At 49.4% G+C, this 20,235-nt stretch overlaps 7 protein-coding genes and 1 non-coding gene across 8 annotated transcripts; 3 read left to right on the plus strand and 5 right to left on the minus strand.

The window, feature by feature from the left end:
* Window positions 1-16: 16 nt before the first annotated feature.
* On the plus strand, window positions 17-1,084 carry VTN00DRAFT_238 (uncharacterized protein; the record flags this gene model as incomplete). Its single annotated transcript, XM_069428591.1, has 1 exon — window positions 17-1,084. One exon carries the CDS (start codon window positions 17-19, stop codon window positions 1,082-1,084), a length of 1,068 nt encoding a protein of 355 aa, XP_069290946.1.
* A 458-nt stretch (window positions 1,085-1,542) lies between these two features.
* Window positions 1,543-2,193, minus strand: VTN00DRAFT_239 (40S ribosomal protein eS17; the record flags this gene model as incomplete). Its single annotated transcript, XM_069428602.1, has 4 exons — window positions 1,543-1,617; window positions 1,690-1,887; window positions 1,964-2,089; window positions 2,173-2,193. The coding sequence occupies 4 exons, from the start codon at window positions 2,191-2,193 to the stop codon at window positions 1,543-1,545; spliced, it is 420 nt and encodes a 139-aa protein (XP_069290947.1).
* Window positions 2,194-2,573: 380 nt separating this feature from the next.
* VTN00DRAFT_240 (mitochondrial 37S ribosomal protein bS1m) lies at window positions 2,574-3,995 on the minus strand (the record flags this gene model as incomplete). Its single annotated transcript, XM_069428614.1, has 1 exon — window positions 2,574-3,995. The coding sequence occupies one exon, from the start codon at window positions 3,993-3,995 to the stop codon at window positions 2,574-2,576; it is 1,422 nt and encodes a 473-aa protein (XP_069290948.1).
* Window positions 3,996-4,326: 331 nt separating this feature from the next.
* On the minus strand, window positions 4,327-5,640 carry VTN00DRAFT_241 (uncharacterized protein; the record flags this gene model as incomplete). The annotated part of the gene is made up of 5 exons (XM_069428625.1): window positions 4,327-4,833; window positions 4,890-5,180; window positions 5,323-5,455; window positions 5,510-5,561; window positions 5,619-5,640. 5 exons carry the CDS (start codon window positions 5,638-5,640, stop codon window positions 4,327-4,329), a joined length of 1,005 nt encoding a protein of 334 aa, XP_069290949.1.
* Window positions 5,641-7,957: 2,317 nt separating this feature from the next.
* VTN00DRAFT_242 (uncharacterized protein) lies at window positions 7,958-15,325 on the plus strand (the record flags this gene model as incomplete). Its single annotated transcript, XM_069428636.1, has 5 exons — window positions 7,958-8,084; window positions 8,147-9,098; window positions 9,150-11,277; window positions 11,331-14,879; window positions 14,936-15,325. The coding sequence occupies 5 exons, from the start codon at window positions 7,958-7,960 to the stop codon at window positions 15,323-15,325; spliced, it is 7,146 nt and encodes a 2,381-aa protein (XP_069290950.1).
* Window positions 15,326-16,031: 706 nt separating this feature from the next.
* On the plus strand, window positions 16,032-17,845 carry VTN00DRAFT_243 (uncharacterized protein; the record flags this gene model as incomplete). Its single annotated transcript, XM_069428647.1, has 4 exons — window positions 16,032-16,348; window positions 16,426-16,855; window positions 16,909-17,045; window positions 17,104-17,845. The coding sequence occupies 4 exons, from the start codon at window positions 16,032-16,034 to the stop codon at window positions 17,843-17,845; spliced, it is 1,626 nt and encodes a 541-aa protein (XP_069290951.1).
* A 267-nt stretch (window positions 17,846-18,112) lies between these two features.
* On the minus strand, window positions 18,113-18,184 carry VTN00DRAFT_t48. The gene has a single exon. It is a non-coding gene; the product is annotated as a tRNA-Gly (tRNA).
* A 221-nt stretch (window positions 18,185-18,405) lies between these two features.
* On the minus strand, window positions 18,406-19,929 carry VTN00DRAFT_244 (uncharacterized protein; the record flags this gene model as incomplete). The annotated part of the gene is made up of 1 exon (XM_069428658.1): window positions 18,406-19,929. One exon carries the CDS (start codon window positions 19,927-19,929, stop codon window positions 18,406-18,408), a length of 1,524 nt encoding a protein of 507 aa, XP_069290952.1.
* Between the last annotated feature and the right edge of the window lie 306 nt (window positions 19,930-20,235).

The raw sequence follows: 20,235 nt of genomic DNA on the forward strand, positions 1-20,235 counted from the left end.
ACATCATTGTATCACCATGGCCGGCACTCCGACACCTCAGAAATCCATCCTCAGAACCTCCATCCCTTCCACGCACGCCGCTGCCAGCTCCCTCGCAGCTGAGCCCGGACAAGCTGCAGCACCTCCGGGACAGCTACCACAACCGCGACAGCAGAAACCAGCTCCCCAGAAGAAATCAGGTCGAGACCCGCGCCATCTGGCAATTGCTCTGCACCACGCGCACCGGATCCAGGCACAAAAGGATGCGGAAGCTCTGATCCTTGACCGGATCCTCGAGTTGATATCCTTCCCCTCCTCGCCCTCCACAGACCCCGCTTGTCCCTCCGCCAGCGATGTTGCAGTATTCAAATCTGCCATCGTCCCCTTCCAGCCCTCTGACTACGACAACCTGATCCTGGAACGCAATATTGAAGGTCTTTGCGGGTACGCGCTCTGCCCGCGCGAGCACCGCAAGGAAGACCCTAAAGCCAAGTATCGGATCCTGTGGGGCGCAAAGGGGAGCGGGCCCAACGGGCGCGGGCGCGAGATGAAGGTCGTGCCTAGGGAGAAGCTGGAGATGTGGTGCTCGGAGGAGTGTGCGGAGCGCGCCATGTACGTACGCGTGCAGCTGGCTGAGGACCCGGTCTGGGAGCGACGTGCGGACGATACGCGTGGGAAGGACATATTGCTCCTGGAGGAGGCCAGGGCGAAGAAAGCTGGCAATAAAGACAAAGGAAAGGGCAAGGAGGCTGATTCTACAACGGTTGGGGAGGTGGTCGATGGGATGCGCAACCTGGACGTGGATGGAGGGAGCGAATCTGCAAATATGGCGGATAGGATGAACAGGCTTGCTGTTGCAGATGCCAGCGACGGCTCCAAAGAGCTAGCCCTTGAGAGAGGCGACTCTAACCCTGCCTTCCGTAGCGGAAGGGTCGACGTTCAGATTATGGAGAAGGATAATCCTTCCAGCTCACATGTGACAGCACCAGTTCTCCGACCGGAAGACCGTGAAGGAGGCTCCATTGAAGGATATACTCCCAAAGAGCGCCATGGCACCCATGGCGAATATGACGATGGAGACGGTGATCTCCTTGACCAGCTCTGAAGCGTTGGCAGTATCTAAAAAGTGTCTTTACAGGCGGCGTTGAGAGGATGATACCCCGGGTTACTATATAGTCTACAAATTCGGTTCATAGACTCCTAACATAGAATGAGAAGTTTTGGGAAAGAAACCTCTCATGCCACGCCAAGAATCTCTCCATGTACCCCGAGATGTTCGTACGAAAATCCCAAGGGCCATGGTACGTAGGTCGTTGCGACGCACGTAGCAAGACAAGAGGGACGTATTTTGGCGATCAAGCTTCATCCCCATCAGGGGAATCCGCGACACCTTGATTTCTTGGAATCTTCTTTCATTTCCTGATCCGTGGACCGTAGCCCTTTTTTCTAAGCTACATTAACTGGCAAGCAGCCAGCACGTGACGAGGAAAAGCCATCATCGAAATGAAAAGACGCCCGACCAGTGCACAGTTTTTTGTTTCCTTGAAATTCGTAACACTAGATTTACCGGTAGCGGCGGGGGCGCTCCTGCACCTGCTGCTGGGAGACGTTGACAACGTTGACCTTGAGAGAGTCGAACTATAGAGAAAAGCGCAATAGGTCAGCCATTGACTATCAGGAAGGAGAATTCAAAAGCACAGAAAAACTTACGCCAAGGCTCTTGAGAAGGTCCTTGGTGTCGCTGTCGACATCCAGCTGTCCGGACTCGGTCTGGGAGACGTCGAGAGCCGAGATCTCCGGAACGTACTGATCCTTGCGCTCACGCTCCTCCTCCTGCAGCTTGAAGGAGATACCGCGAACAGGGCCACGCTGGATACGCTTCATCAGGTGCGTGGTGTAGCCCGCAATCTGAGAAAAAGAAAGTTCATATCAGCACGAATTCGTCTACGGTCACGGTATCCGCGGAAGTCGGATCTTTGCTAACCTTGTTGCGAAGGCGCTTCGAGGCGATGATAGCGATCTCATCGCAGATACGCTTGTTGGTCTCGAAGTCGAGCGTGAGCTTCGGGTAGTAACGCTCGATGATGACCTTCGCGGACTTCTTGACGGTCTATACGCAGATTGGAATGTTAGCAAATTCTAATTTGTCATTTTCACTCGGTGGTGATCTGTCTCAAACGAATTGTGGCTTACCTTAGTCCTGACGCGACCCATTTTGGCGGTTGTTGCTGGATGGAAGTCGAAAAGATCGTTCGGCGATGATGGGTTATATCTCGTTCACAGTTGTGCCGCTCTCGCTTAGGGTTTTGTGGGTGTCCTCCGTTGCCCTAGTCACGTGGAAGCCAGCTCTCATGTCTCACGTGATATATGAGAGGCATGGATGACTGCAGATGGGAGGCTAATACTACTTGCTACAAGATCTAAAACCGAGTTTCTTTCATAGGAGAATCTTAATCCGTTTTGTATTTAGTAATAAAGACCTGAAGAAAATATAGGAGTAGCTTTACATTTGCCGTCTATTGTACAGCGAACTATGCCTTCCCGTCACACAAATCTTATCTCTTAACACATAAAGCATTGCGTCTTCGACCCCGTTATGACGAACTGAGCGTTCTCATGAGGTTCCGGGCGATGTCCTCAGTTCCCTTCTGAGGCTGTCTTGTCTGGAAATTTGCAGAATCATTGAAACGGGGCTGCCGTGGTGAAAGCCTGTCCAAACGCGGGACGGTCTTCTGGTCACTGCGAGCCACAGCAGAGATATTGGTCACGCTGGGCTTTCTGTACTCCTCAATTCCGTACGGAGCCTTTGCTGAAGCACTCGCCCGGTACGAAGCCAATCCGATCCTACCTTCCGAGTCCACAGAGGCTCTGACCGGTGTAACCCAGTACTTGGCACCACCGGGGATCGATGCATCGAAGTACGCCAGACCTGGGGTACCGGCCTGGTCGGCAAAAGTCATGGCATTCAGGTCCTCCACTGCAATACCACCAACACCAGCAATTGCCTTAGACATTCTTCCCTTGAATCTTCCCTTCGGCCGCAGGATACGCGCCTGAACAGGGCGCTGGTACGCTTGAGGGCCGAATTGAGGATGGTTGTATAGTATAGCATGGGAACGAGTGTACGACAGACCTGCTGAGGGGTGAGTCCTTGGAGGGCCAGTGTGTGCGTATTCCGCAGCAGATAGCTTGGTTCCGGGGGGCGAGAAGTGCTTGGAAGCGATGCGGTCATTGGGCACCGCTGGTGGTGAAGGAAGGTCCAGGAGTTCGAAGACGACAGGACCTAGAGCAGATGGATCTGCTCGGAGGGACTTGATGTAGTTCTGGAACTCTTCGTCGGTAACCTCAACAGGTTTATCGAGACCCTCGAGATCCTCCCCATTGTCCTGGGCCTGTTTCCTTCGCTCGGCGGTTCGTTTCGCAACAAGTCGCTCTCGGAGCTGTTGTAGGAGTTCAGGTCTCCTGCGACGGACTCTCTCCAGGTAAGCTTTGAATTCAGTCTCGGTCTGCCCAGCAAGCCAGGGGCCTGAGTGTCTGAATTGTTTGGCTCCAGGCTCCTTTAGACTCTGGCTACGTTCTGTATTATCGACAAGCGTTTCGAAAGGACTCTGGTGCCTTGGGATAACGGCCGTTGCATAATTGACTTTGGATGGAAGAGACATCGGCATGTTCAGTTCCTGGAACTTCTCCAAAGTCACCGTATGATCCGCGGCGGACTCGAAGTCGGTGACATGTTCGAAAGTGTCGAGCGCTTTAACTCGAACAACGGGTCTAGAAGACTTGTCCGTCGTAGACTTTGCAGGAAGAGGTCGCTTCAGTCCCCAATCTCCTCTAGCTAGCGACGAAGCTGGTGTCACAATGGAAGCCCGAATAGGATAAGGAAGGGTCGCGGTGTCTGACTCGAACACGGTCTTGGAGGTTGCCGGTTCCTGAGGCGGCGACAACGCAGGTGGGAGAGAAAAAAGACGGGACTTCCGTAGCAGATTCGCCGTAGGCGATAGCCTTGCGGCCGCCATTTTGTATGGAGTAGATCTGCAATATCCCCAGAAGATCTCCCGGGCGCCGGAGACGTTGCGAAAAAGTCGACTGAAGATACCCGAACGCCAAGCAAGTTCGGAACGTGGGGATACGGGACACCATAAATGCATCTCGCGAAGTCCACTTTCAGAAATCAAGACGGTAGATAACAGAAGGAAGTCGACAACTACAGGCAATATTCATCGAAGATGGAACTAAATGTTGTTATTGGATATATTGAATGAGTTCATGTTCACAGTCCTACTTATCAACCATAACTATTTCTATTTACATACGGAACGCTGTCTATTGGCAGCATAGTTCATGTCTCTAAGCCCCAACGGCCAAGAGCGACTTCACCGTGTCCACGACGGAGTCCTTCAGCGAGCGGTATTTTATACCAAGCACATCAATTGACTTCGTGTTATCAAAGCCGTATACATTGGCCGGAAGGTCATCGGGGATGTCCTTCGGAGGCAGTTTGGATTCCAGTTCGGGATAGGTCTCTCGGATGATTTCTGCCAGCTGCTTGTTTGTGAATTGGCCGGCAGTCACAAAGAATCTTTGGCCACCTGCTTCTGGAACTTCAATTGCTCTCACGTGAGCCAGAGCGACTTCCCGAACATCTACCCAGAGGTAGGTACCGGTAGGTGGCAGCTTCTCCTTTGACTTGCCCTGGATTAGATCCTTCACTCGTGCGTTGGACGTATTGATAGCTTCGAGGGAATTCAGATAATGAACAATTGGGCCCAGGACAAGAGGAGGATTAATTGTCGCCAAATCAAATCCAGGCTTTTCCTTCTCCACGAATTCCCAAGCTGATTTCTCCGCGAATGTCTGAAATCGGCGGTTAGTATGACTACAAACATGTCACAGGCATCAGAATGTCTCACCTTACTGCCCCGGTACACCTGGGCATGATCTTGAGCTTCTTCCCAGGTGATTGGGTTCCACAATTTCTCGCTGTACACCTCTGCATGGTTGTGGGGGTTGATGATTGCGGCAAAGGAGGAGGTAATCACAACTCTCTTCACAGTCGGCGCGTGGGCTTTAATCGCCTTGAGAATGCCAGTTGTGCCCTTGATTGCAGGATCAAGGAAGTCCTTCACAGGATCCTGAACATTAAAGTGAAACGGTGATGCGGTGTGAATCACAAAGTCGAATGGTGGATCGGATTTGACGGCCTATATCAGGCGTAAGCAAAACTGTCAGCACGACCGGGAAACTTATTTATTTTCAGGTCACACTGGTATGGAAAAATAGAGGGAACTCCAGCAGATACAAGAGCATGGATCTCGCCAACAATTGGGTTTTACACGAGCGTACCTCATCAAATGCCCCTTCTTTGGCAATGTCTTCGACAATAACATAAGAAAGCTTCTCCTTCGGGGTGCTTGGATGAGCGTCAAGGATCTTACGGCCCTTTTCCTCGGATCTAACAGTTGTGACTACGTCAAAACTGTGATATCTGTTAGCCGCAAACTGGAAAGAGGCGTTGACTGAAACTACCTACCCATGTTCCAGCAAGACGTCGAGAACATGGGCGGCAATGAAGCCGCTACCTCCTAAGTAAATTGTTAGTTTGATTCAAGATATTTCTGCGAATATCAAAAACTTCATACCAGTCAACAGAACCTTGACCATCTTGAGATTGTACTGTTTGCAAATTCAGAAACTTCTTGGCATGTGATTATCAAAAAGAGAACCATGATCGAGGACTAACTTAACAGAATCGCGGAGAGGGGCCCGTGGTCCGTCTTTATGGTTTGTGTGGATCTGTACACTGATTTGTAAGTTACCCGAAAACCAAAATTTAGCCTTTTTGTCGCAAACCGGGGTCCACCTTTCTCCTCAGCCATTAATATGGCATCATAGCGGTCATCCTTGGACAACGTACTATTATCCGCGGTGTTTGCCAATAATCCGATGGGTTCTATGGAGTATAGAGTTCTTAACTCCGGCTAAGGTTTTGCAGGATTTTGGTTCAAACCGCTACTTTCGAAGTGGATTGAATTGTTCGTAACCATCAGACACCACATCCCAGCGATCCGGATAAGCATCGGTTAAAGTTCGCGATTCCCCATGGAAAGCAAAAGAGCCGAGTAGAAGGTCGTGCGAATCATAGTGAAACCTGGATAGTCCAAGACAATAAGTCATTTCGTACAGCGCTGCTTATGTCGGTTCAAAGTCAGAGCCGATAAAACAACCTCGCCGTTGGAGGGGTGATGTGATAAGACCCTAAACCTCGCGCTGGTCTCGGCATATCCTTTTAAAGTAACTGACAGGTTGCCTCTAATATTCCATGCTGGGTAAACATTTCAATTGAGTTATGTCACATGGCTATAATATCTACATGATTTACGTAGTGATACTTTTTATTTAGGTTATTCTCTGTTGCGAATTACGCTCATTTAATACATCAAAATACCTTGATATTGTACCTATGCAGATACTGAACATCTGTGGCTGGTGTAAATAATACTTGGACAACATACGACTGCTATACCTCGAATTTCACAGCGAAGCAACGGAAAATTGTTGATGAGTTAATGTCATACATGTGTATATCATCTCCCTTATTGCTTTGAAACAGTAGTAAAACTCCAAAGTAGAAGTTTTTACTTCAATGAATCATGGAAGGGCAAGCATGTTGAAAGATAGCTGCAAAGGACATCCTCAAAGAGCTTTTTATTGACTATGATCGAGCTGATCAAGTTGCAAAAGTATGCTCCTGAGAACCTCAAGGCTTTGGATAAGATACCAGAGGTATCTCGATAGCTCATGAGCCACTTGACCTGACGCCAATTCTGAGAGTAATACATTGCAGATCTGGCTGCTTTCTCCCATTATAAGTGAACTACCAAATGAAGACGTAGCCCAATACGTATCCGTGACTAGCGGTCATTCCTAACCCTGTTTGTATTTACAGAGGTCTATCCTCTCCGTCGCACTTTAAAGAGGCGTAAAGGATGTAAGAACAAGGCCGCTAACACTGCAGTATTCGAAGTACCTAGGTAAGCAAATGGTGATAGAGATACACTACGTTGCTATTTTATACCCATACCTAATGATTTCGAAGCTATTGGAGGCTATACTGGCACTATGATAAGTCACGAACCCCAGACAAAGCCAGCCCAATCAAAATATAGCAAAAGCGACAAGGTGGGTGGCTTGGACGGTGGAGAGAGGGTGCCGAAGATGTGACATAGTGGTGTTGTATGGGCTTAAAAGAAAATTGAACAACAGCTTGTGTTCATCATCTCTCCGGTTTTCAAATATATCACATATCTGACCATAAAATCCAAATGCGATACCACTCTGCATAGTCTTTAACTACAGAGAATTTTCCAAAATCGAATGCAGCGGTTGGCGGCGCAACTCTAGATCTGAAATGCTGCTATGTCACACCATCGCAGAAGCATCTGTTGGTCTACAAACCTTTCAGTTTATGATGCAGTGTCAGCCATCAAATGTACCAAAAGTTCCGCTCTAGACGCGGGACAAAGATTAAAGAAGAAGCATCATGTACAAAGATAGCAAGTTTCAGGCCTAGTACTTTGAGTTGGCAGGTACCAGGTATGTACCATGTGCTTTATTTAGACACACAACATTGTACACATTCTTGCACTGAATATTCGGTTCAGAAGATGCACAGCACTAAAATCTAGAAGATAATAATTTCTTGCCTGCCCTTATATATATTTTATGCCGTTAAGATAGGAATTTGCCATCGATCCTCCAGAGTCTTGTTGGAGCCAGCGAGCAGATATCACCTCGGTGATCCATACTCTGTAGGTGTGCCCCAGGCGGGCACCTGTGTGGTCCGTGCGCGACCGCGCATGATCTCGACTTTCACACATCACCTTGGCTATCACTTGTCTCCCCCATGCCTACAGAACTTCAGTTCGCATGTCCCTAGAGATAGACTTCCAATGTCCGTTCTGGGGAGTGATCTGCAAGTATGGCGCAAGCAGGTCCGGTTACGGACGTCACGCAGAGGCTCTTTTCAGAGCTGAGATCTAAGAATGAGGAGTACCGCGTGCGCGCGGCCTATGAGCTCTACAACAATGTCATCACAGTCTCAAGAGGTATCATCCAAGATCTGAACCGTGAAATGGGATAATGCTGATTGCTTTGTGTGCCTTTGCAGAATGGCCTCCCGAGAAGTTTCTTGAGTTTTACAATGCGGTTAGCCAGCGCATCGCGCAGCTGGTGGTCACAGGCAGCGACGCAAATGAGAAAATTGGCGGCCTTCTCGCGCTTGACCGGCTAATCGATTTCGATGGGGTCGATGCAGCCCAGAAGACTACACGATTTGCCAGCTACCTACGAAGCGCCCTTCGCAGCAACGACAATGCAGTCTTGGTGTACGCCGCTCGGTCACTTGGACGTCTGGCAAAGCCAGGCGGGGCTCTGACAGCAGAATTGGTGGAGAGCGAAATACAATCAGCGTTAGAATGGTTGCAGTCGGAGAGACAGGAAAGCAGGCGCTTTGCTGCGGTGCTCATCATCCGGGAGCTTGCAAAGGGCTCGCCCACGCTGCTCTACGGGTTTGTACCACAGATCTTCGAGCTCATCTGGGTTGCTCTTCGAGATCCAAAGGTTCTCATCCGCGAGACCTCTGCTGAAGCAGTCAGTGAATGTTTCGAAATAATAGCAGCACGTGACATACAGGTCCGGCAGTTGTGGTTTGCACGGATCTACGAGGAATCGCTGCAGGGCCTAAAATCTAATAACGTGGATTGGATACATGGCTCGCTACTTATCCTGAAGGAGCTGCTTCTCAAGGGTGCAATGTTCATGAACGAGCATTACAGGAATGCCTGTGAAATCGTCCTCCGTCTCAAAGACCATCGTGACCCCAAGATTCGCACTCAAGTCGTCCTCACGATCCCCATTCTTGCCTCTTATGCTCCTATGGACTTTACAAATAATTATCTTCACAGATTCATGATATACCTACAAGCACAGCTTAAGCGGGATAAAGAACGAAATGCGGCATTCATTGCGATTGGAAAGATCGCAAATGCAGTCGGCCCTGCGATTGGACAGTTCCTAGATGGGATTATTGTTTATATCAGAGAGGGACTTGCTATGAAAGCGTGAGTTAACCCCGATTGTCTTTGTGTGGATATTCTCTGAGTATTTTATAGGCGCAATAGAGCTGCGGTCAACGAAGGGCCTATGTTTGAGTGTATCAGTATGCTGTCATTGGCAGTAGGGCAGACGCTCAGCAAGTACATGGAAGCCCTGCTTGATCCGATATTCGCCTGTGGCCTGAGCGAATCACTCACCCAGGCTCTTGTCGATATGGCTCACTACATACCTCCGATCAAAGCCACGATTCAAGAGAAGCTCCTCGATATGCTGAGCATAATACTCTGCGGGACACCGTTCCGACCCCTCGGATGTCCGGAAAATAGACTTCCACCGATGCCCTCCTTTGCCAAGGATTTTTCACCTCAAGAACTCCATACCGATGCAGAGATTGCTCTTGCCTTGCACACTCTCGGGAGCTTCGATTTCTCCGGGCATATACTCAATGAGTTTGTGCGTGATGTTGCGATCAGATATGTCGAAAGTGATAACCCTGAAATCCGAAAGGCTTCCGCCTTGACATGTTGTCAGTTGTTTGTGCATGATCCGATTATAAACCAAACTAGCAGCCATTCGATACAGGTCGTCAGTGAGGTTATCGATAAGCTATTGACAGTTGGTGTCGGTGACCCGGAACCAGAAATTCGACGCACCGTCCTGTGGTCACTCGACCGCAAGTTTGATCGCCATCTTGCCAAGCCTGAAAATATCCGCTGTCTCTTCCTGGCTGTCAACGACGAGGCGTTTTCCGTCAGGGAGGCTGCCATCAGCATCATTGGTCGTCTGTCAAGCGTCAACCCGGCATACGTCTTTCCACCATTGCGGAAGCTGTTGGTTAATCTCTTGACTGGTCTCGGATTTGCAAGCACAGCTCGCCAGAAGGAAGAAAGCGCGCAACTCATTAGTCTTTTCGTCTCTAATGCGACGAAGCTTATCAGGTCGTATGTCGATCCTATGGTCACATCACTGCTACCGAAGACAACGGATCCCAATGCTAGCGTCTCCTCGACTACCATGAAAGCTATTGGAGAGCTGGCAAATGTGGGAGGGGCTGAGATGAAGCAATATCTACCTCAGCTCATGCCCATCATCTTGGATTCGCTGCAAGATTTATCTTCGCACACCAAACGGGAGGCAGCTCTTCGGACACTTGGACAGCTAGCGAGCAATTCTGGCTATGTCATCGATCCATACATCGAATATCCTCAGCTCCTTGCTGTGCTCATCAATATTATCAAGACTGAACAGACGGGATCCCTGCGAAAGGAGACAATCAAGCTGCTAGGCATTCTTGGTGCTCTAGATCCCTACAAGTACCAGCAAATAAGCGAATCCGCACCAGATATTCATCATATCAATGAAGTGCAGACGGTGTCCGATGTTTCGCTTATTATGCAAGGGCTCACTCCATCGAACGAGGAATACTATCCGACAGTGGTCATTAACACACTGATGCAGAACATATTGAGAGAGAGTTCTCTAGCTCAGTATCATTCTGCGGTCATCGATGCCATCGTCACCATCTTCAAGACATTGGGTCTAAAATGTGTGCCCTTCCTGGGACAGATCATTCCTGGCTTTTTATCTGTCATTCGGAGCTCCCCTGTCAGCCGCCTGGAGTCATATTTCAACCAGCTGGCAATTCTAGTCAATATTGTGAGGCAGCACATTCGTGCATTTCTTCCGGAAATTATTGAAGTAATCCGGGAGTTCTGGGATTCATCATATCAGGTGCAAGCTACCATACTTTCCCTTATGGAAGCTATTTCCAGATCGTTGGAGGGCGAATTCAAGAAATTCCTGGCTGGCCTTATTCCGTTGATGCTCGATACTCTCGAGAAGGATAGTACCCCCCGGCGACAACCATCCGAGAGGATCCTTCACACCTTCCTTATATTTGGATCAAGTGGAGAAGAGTACATGCACCTGATCGTTCCGTCAATTGTACGCCTCTTTGATAAGCCTCAGAATCCTCCTGGAATCCGGAAGTCAGCTATAGAAACACTGGCAAAATTGTCTCGCCAGGTAAATGTTTCTGACTTCGCGTCCTTGATGATCCATTCCCTAGCTCGGGTTGTTGCAAGCGGCGACCGTGCCCTACGACAAGCTGCTATGGATTGCATTTGTGCTCTTATTTTCCAACTTGGACAGGACTTCAGCCACTACATACAGCTTATCAACAAAGTAAGACTGCAAGCGTCTTTCCCTAGTTCGTTGGCTAACATTACTATCATTAGGTTCTCAAACAACACCAGTTTAGCCACCTCAACTACCAGATCCTGGTGACAAAATTGCAGAAAGGGGACACTCTTCCGCAGGATCTGAATCCTGAAGACAACTACGGAACTCTGACAGATGACACCAACTACGCAGAAATTGGACAAAAGAAGATGCTTGTCAACCAACAGCATCTCAAAAATGCGTGGGACGCATCTCAGAAGTCCACTCGTGAGGATTGGCAGGAGTGGATCCGACGCTTCAGCGTCGAGTTGCTTAAAGAGTCACCTTCTCCTGCACTCCGAGCATGTGCTAGCTTGGCCGGCATTTACCAGCCCCTTGCGAAGGATCTGTTCAATGCCGCTTTTGTGTCCTGTTGGACCGAACTGTACGACCAATACCAGGAGGAATTGGTCCGCTCCATTGAGAGGGCACTTACGTCTCCAAACATCCCTCCGGAAATCCTGCAAATCCTCCTGAACCTTGCTGAGTTCATGGAGCATGATGACAAAGCTCTGCCGATCGATATTCGCACCCTTGGCAAATATGCTGGGAAATGTCACGCCTTTGCTAAAGCCCTGCATTACAAAGAACTAGAATTTGAACAGGATCAGAATTCTGGGGCCGTTGAGGCACTGATCACTATCAATAACCAACTTCAGCAGTCTGATGCTGCCATTGGAATACTCCGCAAAGCTCAGGCTTATCGTGATGTGGAGCTCAAGGAAACCTGGTTCGAAAAGCTGCAGCGCTGGGAGGAAGCTCTGGCTGCTTATAAGCGTCGGGAAAAGATTGACCCGGATTCCTTCGGAGTTACAATGGGCAAGATGCGATGTCTGCATGCTCTTGGTGAATGGAAGGTGCTATCTGATCTTGCCCAGGAGAAATGGAATCAAGCATCGCTCGAGCATAGGAGAAAGATTGCTCCTCTTGCTGCTGCTGCGGCCTGGGGCCGCGGACAGTGGGAACTGATGGACTCTTACCTCGGAGTGATGAAAGAGCAGTCTCCCGATCGGTCTTTCTTCGGCGCTATTTTAGCGCTGCACCGCAACCAGTTCGATGAGGCAGCTATGTATATTGAGAAGGCACGAAATGGTCTGGACACTGAGCTCTCAGCTCTTCTAGGCGAGTCATACAACCGAGCTTATGATGTTGTCGTGCGTGTTCAAATGCTTGCCGAGCTCGAAGAGATCATCACATACAAGCAAAACATCGGTGATCCTGAGAAGCAGGAGGCAATGAGGCAGACTTGGAACAAGCGGCTTCTTGGATGTCAACAAAATGTTGAAGTATGGCAGCGAATGCTCAAAGTGAGGGCGCTTGTCACCTCACCTCGTGAGAATCTCGACATGTGGATCAAATTCGCCAATCTCTGTCGCAAATCGAACCGCATGGGTCTTGCAGAGCGGTCACTAGCATCTCTTGAGAGCGTAGTCCAAGACGGCAATGGAACAGAGGTTGTTGCCCCGCCAGAAGTCACTTACGCTCGTCTCAAGTTCAATTGGGCTATGGGGCACCAGAGGGAAGCTCTGCAGATGCTGAAAGAATTCACCGCTGCTCTTACGGAGGATTTCGCAAAGTATAATTCCTTTGTGGCTGCGCATGCTGGCCATGATGGAACTAACGGAGTTAATGGCATCCTGGATTCAAATCATCCCGATGCAGTAAGTCTGCGGCAGCGCATTGGAGATGTCAGCAAATTCAGGAAACTACTTGCCAAAAGCTATCTCAAGCTAGGAGAATGGCAAACGGCTCTACAGCGTGGTGATTGGAAACCTGAGCATGTTCGTGAGGTTCTTAATGCATATTCCGCTGCTACCCAGTATAACCGTGATTCCTACAAAGCCTGGCACGCTTGGGCTCTGGCGAATTTCGAAGTCGTCACAACCTTGGCCACCCAGCATGGTCGAGACGGAACGATGGTACCAGGGCATATTGTTACCGAACATGTTATTCCTGCCATACGTGGTTTCTTCAGATCTATCTCACTGTCCTCTACTTCTTCTCTGCAGGACACACTGAGGTTGCTTACTCTATGGTTCACTCATGGTGGCGACCAAGACGTCAACGGCGTGGTCACGGAAGGATTCTCTTCGGTCAATATCGACACATGGCTTGCGGTGACGCCGCAGCTTATTGCACGTATCAATCAACCAAATATTAGGGTGCGCACTGCAGTCCATCGCCTTCTTGCTGAAGTAGGAAAGGCACATCCGCAGGCCCTGGTTTATCCGTTGACTGTTGCAATGAAGTCGAACGTTGCACGGCGATCACAATCTGCCAGTCACATCATGGAGAGCATGCGGCAACACAGCGCAAAATTGGTTGAGCAAGCTGACACCGTCAGTCATGAGCTGATCCGAGTTGCGGTCCTGTGGCATGAACTTTGGCATGAAGGCTTAGAGGAGGCATCGCGACTCTATTTCGGTGATCACAATGTGGAAGGAATGTTTGCAACTCTTGCTCCCTTGCATGACTTGCTTGATAAGGGCGCTGAGACTTTGAGGGAGGTGTCCTTCGCTCAAGCTTTCGGACGTGATCTTGCCGAGGCGAAGCACTACTGTCTTTTGTATCGCGAATCCGAGGAGATCGGGGACTTAAACCAGGCTTGGGATCTGTATTACACTGTCTTCCGCAAAATTGCTCGACAGCTTCCACAACTCTCGACTCTTGATTTGAAATATGTCTCCCCGAAGCTCAAAGATGCTGTGAACCTTGATTTAGCTGTTCCGGGGACGTATCAGAGTGGCAAACCGGTGATCAGGATTATGAGCTTCGATCCTGTTCTCCACGTTCTTCAGACCAAGAAGCGGCCAAGAAGAATGACGCTGAAAGGCAGTGACGGAAACTCCTACATGTATGCTCTGAAGGGTCATGAGGATATCAGACAAGATGAGAGAGTCATGCAGCTGTTTGGCCTTGTAAACACCCTCCTTGACAATGACAGTGAAAGCTTCAAGCGTCATCTGTCCGTCCAACGGTTCCCCGCCATTCCGTTGTCGCAGAACTCTGGTCTCTTAGGTTGGGTCTCAAACAGTGATACTTTGCATGCGCTGATCAAGGAGTACCGCGAAAGCCGCCGCATTTTGCTGAACATCGAGCATCGTATCATGCTTCAAATGGCTCCAGATTATGACAATCTTACTCTCATGCAGAAGGTGGAAGTTTTCGGATACGCTATGGATAACACAACAGGAAAGGATCTATACCGCGTTCTTTGGCTCAAGAGTAAGAGCTCTGAGTCGTGGCTTGAGCGCCGGACGAATTATACAAGATCCCTCGGCGTTATGTCCATGGTCGGTTATATCCTCGGCTTGGGCGATCGCCATCCTTCTAACCTCTTACTCGACCGCGTCACTGGCAAGATTGTTCACATCGACTTTGGCGACTGTTTTGAGATTGCCATGCATCGCGAGAAATACCCTGAGAGGGTTCCTTTCCGTCTGACCCGTATGTTGACTTTCGCAATGGAAGTCAGCAACATTGAGGGCAGCTATCGTATTACCTGTGAAGCTGTTATGCGCGTTATCAGGGAGAATAAGGACTCACTAATGGCCGTTCTCGAAGCGGTGAGTTGGATCTGCTACTGGAGAAAGGCAACAGGTAAACTGACATCATTTCTTAGTTCATTCATGATCCTTTGATCAACTGGCGCCTGGGAACGCGCGAGTCCCCGGATCGCCCATCATTCGCAGCGGATCGCCGGCAGTCTGCGATAGAAGATATGAATCTGGAACAGGGCGTTCAGCCGGGCAACTTCTCTCGCCACCGCCGGCCTTCCATCCTAGAAGGAGGCATTCTTGATGCTCAACAAGGAGTTCCGAACGAGGCTCGCGAGGCCCAGAATGCCCGAGCTCTGCAGGTGCTTGCCAGAGTTAAGGAAAAGCTTACTGGAAGGGACTTCAAACCGAACGAGGAGCTCAATGTCAGCGATCAAGTTGACAAGCTTCTCGCGCAGGCAACGAGTGTAGAGAACATTTGTCAACACTGGATTGGATGGTGCAGTTTCTGGTGATTGTTGACCTAGCAGGAGTTTCATGGCGCAGGGCAGGATGTAACGGATTTCACATAGCACAGCAATGGCATTGATCGTGTATTCCATTTTGTGAATTTCCCCTTTTTGCATTACTACACAATTTGTTATGTCTTTTGGAAGGGAGCGTGATACTTGTCTTTTCGGGCTTTACTTTTTTTCATGTTGCACAGAATTCATGTTTGTTCTGCGCTTGCACGACATTTCCGAACAGCGCAAGGGCAAATACTTTGTTTTTCAAATGCCTGACGCCATTTCCGCCGAACAGATGGTATGGCTGTCGACTGTGATGACCTGCAAGCTATGATTTCTGCGAATAGGGGACGTCATCTTAGCGGTTAATAATATTAAATTCAAGAGCTCCTGCATAAATTGGAGTGTATGTAAGCTTTCTGTTGGAGAAAAATTACCACTCAGCCGCAAAAGAAATGCCATGACATTCTATTACTGCTGATACCAGTAGTCATCTCGGACACTTTCTCTACCAGGCATGTGCTATAAGGGAGGTCCTTGGCGGGGGAGTGTCGCCAGCCAGATGTGCCGAGGTCGAGCATGACTTCACCCTCCTCACGAGGACAAAGACCGCGACAGATCTGCACCCGTCGACATCAGCCTCCCGACGATGCTGCGGTGAGCCGTCCACGGGCTGCCTACCTCATCTTCACCTCCACGACATATCTCGATGACCATGTCGTCTGCAGCAGCCCAATCCGATTCCTCCCCCGGATCTCCAGAACCGGGGGTCCACCCTCTTATCCGCAACGCGCTCCGCATTTCTCTAAGCGCCAAAGAGTACAAGCTACTCCACGAATACATCGTCAAGCGCTCCCCATCCGCTGTCCCGGACTGCCTCCCAACCCCGTCCAGGTTCGATGCGATTGTGTATTCGAGAGATAGATACAATGAAGCAGCGATCAGAGCTTCCTTACGGGTTTTCCTGGTGACGGGGGCGGGGTTAAAGCTTGCTGACCTGATCATCGAGAGGATAAGAGGAGACACGTCAAGGTGAGCATGCTACTGGACCGTGAACAGTGAAATGCTCAATTTGATCGGTCACAGCTTACATTTAGTTTTATGCGCAGAGTCAAGCCTCACGTTCCTCTTCTCCGCTCTCCCAAGTTTCGACTGCCACTGGCGTTGTCGCTTGTCCTTCTCCTCCACCGTTTCCTGCATCGTTTCTTGGTTCGATTACGGGCGAGTCTCCGGACTGAAGATGCACGACCATTCCGCGAGCGAAATCCCCGAATCTCAAAAGCTCTGATGTCTCGTTATGCCCCCGCTGTGGGAGCCAGCATTGCAGGTTTCGCGCTGGGTGTCTATCCGGAGAGTGAGTTGCGGATAACGCTTGCAATATACTTTGCGACAAAGAGCTTGGACTTTTTGTACAACGTTCTGGACGAGAAGGGGTGGTTCGACAAGCGATCATGGTGGTTCGGCAGCTGGCTGCTGATGCCAGTCTCATGTGCCCAGCTCTTCCATGCGTTTGTATTTGATCGGGAGACGACACCGAAGGTTCGATGAAACTTCCACTTAATCCCTGAAGGTTTATGCTGATGAGATAAAAGTGGCTTGGGAGCGCCATATTCAAGCTATCCCCGAGTTATATGCAGAGCAGACCTGCTGGCTTCCCAGATGAACTTCACTGGCCCGATAATTATGAGATAGTCGATTCCCTTGGAACTATTGCCGACTTGAAGTGGCCGTACGTTGCTACTCCCGTGATTCCTTTTGGATTTCAGAGCTGACCGAAAAATAAATAGACCTTTCGTCTCGCCTATTCTACATCCTACGAACCCAAACACACTGCCGCGCGCTGTGAAATCGATCTCGCCGATTACATCGCCTGCCCACCCATCGATAACACCTCTTTCGTGCGCTCTTCTACATCCAAGCACCCCAAGCTGTAGTACAGCTTTCCTCCATCACATCCTCCTTTCTGTTCCGCCGCTTGCTCGTCTTCTGACCTCAATGACCCTGGTATTCTCATTGTTGAAGTATAAGAGCCTCCTTGCTCACCCTATCTCTTCCACGAATGCTCTGTCTAAACGCATTATCACCATGACCGCTGTGCTTTCAACAGCTGTTGGTTCTACATGGGGAAGCATCTGCCTTTTTAACACCCTCTTGCCGCGTCGTGTCCTTCCTACAAAACGCTTCTTCCTCAGCGGCGCAATAGGAGGCATTCCTTTTGCCTTCCTTGGCAACAACCGCGGCAATTTCCTATACTTTTTCCGCATGGCCGTCTACTCTGCGTGGAAAGTCGGGGTGAAGCGTGGGCTGTGGCGCGGCTGGAAAGGAGGCGAGCTGTGGCTGTTCGTCTTATCTTGGGCCGTCATAGGGTCAATACTGGAGGGTAAGCCAAATGCAGTCCAGGGACGTGGAATGAGGAAGTGTCTGGCATGGATGAGGGGAGATGGGCTGGTTGACCTGGTTGAGGTTGCAGCGAAGCGCAAGGCGAAGAAGTCCGCTGGACAAAATACAAGGAATGAGAGGAATTCTTAGGAATTGCAGTTATGAATGTATGAATATCTCTCTTTAATGTAGAGTACGGCGCTAGTCTTTTCAAGTTCTGCGGTTCTAACATATAGCCTCGTCGAATCAAGTTAAGAGCATGGGAAGAGCGAGTGCATGGAGGCGCTCAGAATGGGCAGCTATCTGTAGAATCAGATACATCTATTGCCAGAATAACACGATTTCATAATTTCCTAAGTGCGTTCACGTCGTCCAGAGAAGTTCATAAAGCTTCACCCCCAAAGTTTTGAGTTGTTACTCCCATGGGGGGAATTGCACCCCCGGCCGCCGTGTGGAAGACGGCGATGTTAGCCACTATACTATATGGGACTTGCTGGTAGTTTTTTCTTCGATTCAAAAGGTAATTTGTCTTACCAATCGACCTGTCAATCTGACATTTACAGGACCCACAACCTGCTGTTGACAGCCTCGCTCACATTGCCTGCCTACTCGATGTGGACTATCTGGTACAAACGATACGTGATTAAGCACCCAGACCTGTTGTATTTTACACTAATACGCTTGATCTCTATCTGACCAAGCCTAGAAATTCAGACAAAGCATAGTGCTAGAAATGCATCCCTGATCTCCTTTAGTTGGCTCTCTGCGATGGTTCCATCAACCAGACCGTATGCAATCTCACACAACTTTGAGTCATCACTGCTATCGCTGTCAGTACTATCATCATCATTAGTAGCCTGATCCTGGTTTTCCGTTGCAGTCTTGTCTTGAGATTTATTTATTAGAACGCATTGGATCTCTTCGAAGATCTTCTCCACAATTTCGAGTGTGCAAACAGGATCATCCGCAGCGATTTTCAAATTTTCAATTACGAGGGAGGCACTTGTCCATTTTGTGAGCGATTCTGGATTGATAGAACTGGAATCATTCCCCTCGGCGCTGGGGTTGCCCCTGTCCCGTTTCGGCCGCGAAAGGAGAGACGATGACTTCATGAGCTCTCTATACACGGTCCGATAGTGTCGCAGCTCATCTGGGGAATTTTCGTAACAGTTGGATTCCGCATCTTCCAATTCAGGATCGTAGCGGTACGCCACCGGATCCAGGTCACGAGTCAGCCAGCTAGGGTAACGCTGATTCCCGAGACACCTGGGGACCATGGCAACTCCATCCCAGTCAACGAGCCCGCGGAGGCGTCCGTCCTCTGTGACTATGACATTCTGAATGTCGAAATCCGGGTGCGACAGCACGAATTCCTGCCCAGCTTTACAGGCCGGTTGAGGGATCCAGTCAATGAGGAGCCGTAGGAACCGATAGAGGCCCTGACTATACGCGTCGCTTGGGGAGTCCCTGCGGTTGAGCATGCACAACAGGAATGATTTGGGGCTGTTGAATGGTTCAACTTCACAGAAGATGGCAGGTCCCTCGGATGCATCGTCGGTCTTAAAACGATCCAACCTAGCCTGATAATCAATCATCTTGAGAGGCCCAACGCCTGACAGGTTACCATCTTTGTCAAAAAGCGGTGAGCCTCCCCGAGAGAAGGTGAATTGGTTCAACTGTGTCATTGCCATTGTAAGATCCTTGAGGGTTTGCAGACGACGCCGCTCAAGCAGTCTTTTTGGGATTGTTCGGTTGAACCAACACTCGTAGAGTGGAACACCAGCAATATATTCCATTAGTATAAATGGAACGCAGAGACTGTTGTCAAGAGTAGCGTCGAAGTGGTACACCTCAGGGACTGGAATAGTGGTTTCCCGTTTCAAGAGTCGCATTGTTAGAGCCTCTGAGGTCAAGGATCGTGCTGCATTCTCATCAAACCGGCCCCGATAACCGGTCGCTGGGACTTTCAGCAGCCAGCGGATACCATCCCAGAATTCCAGCAGGTAGAGGACATGGAAGGAGCCATACAAGGGCGGCGAACGAACAGTACAGCTGATGGAATCAACTATAGCATTAGTCCTAACCGTCTTTTCGGGCCTAAGGATGCTTCCACGGATGGATGATGCAAGATGTAGAAGATTATCTAGCCGGATATTGGCTGCGACTGTGGTAAAGGTCGCCATGTGTTCATTACACTGGTTTTGGTCATTGGCATCTGCGCTTGACAGAGACATCTTTCTGAAAACCGATGCACGATAATGTGTATTTGGAAGATAGCTATTAAGCTACCAGGGAATAGAAAGGACTTAATAATGCTGGTGCCCAAGATCCAATGGTAAATGTGAATGGTTCAAATGGGAATATAACTGATCACCTGGCACTGTCTAAATGAGACAAATATGCAAGAGAAAGAGAGTTTCCGTCTTTGCAAAGTGGTGCTGGTACTTGAGAGGTAATCGATTGCTCCAAGGAAGTGTGTGCTGAGAAGTAATATACGTTGCTGGAAAGTTCGAGTTCAGGAGTGCATTGCTGATCCAGTG

Source organism: Thermoascus crustaceus, assembly GCF_041956765.1.
Source record: "Thermoascus crustaceus strain CBS 181.67 unplaced genomic scaffold VTN00scaffold_1, whole genome shotgun sequence".
Lineage (NCBI taxonomy): Eukaryota > Fungi > Ascomycota > Eurotiomycetes > Eurotiales > Thermoascaceae > Thermoascus > Thermoascus crustaceus.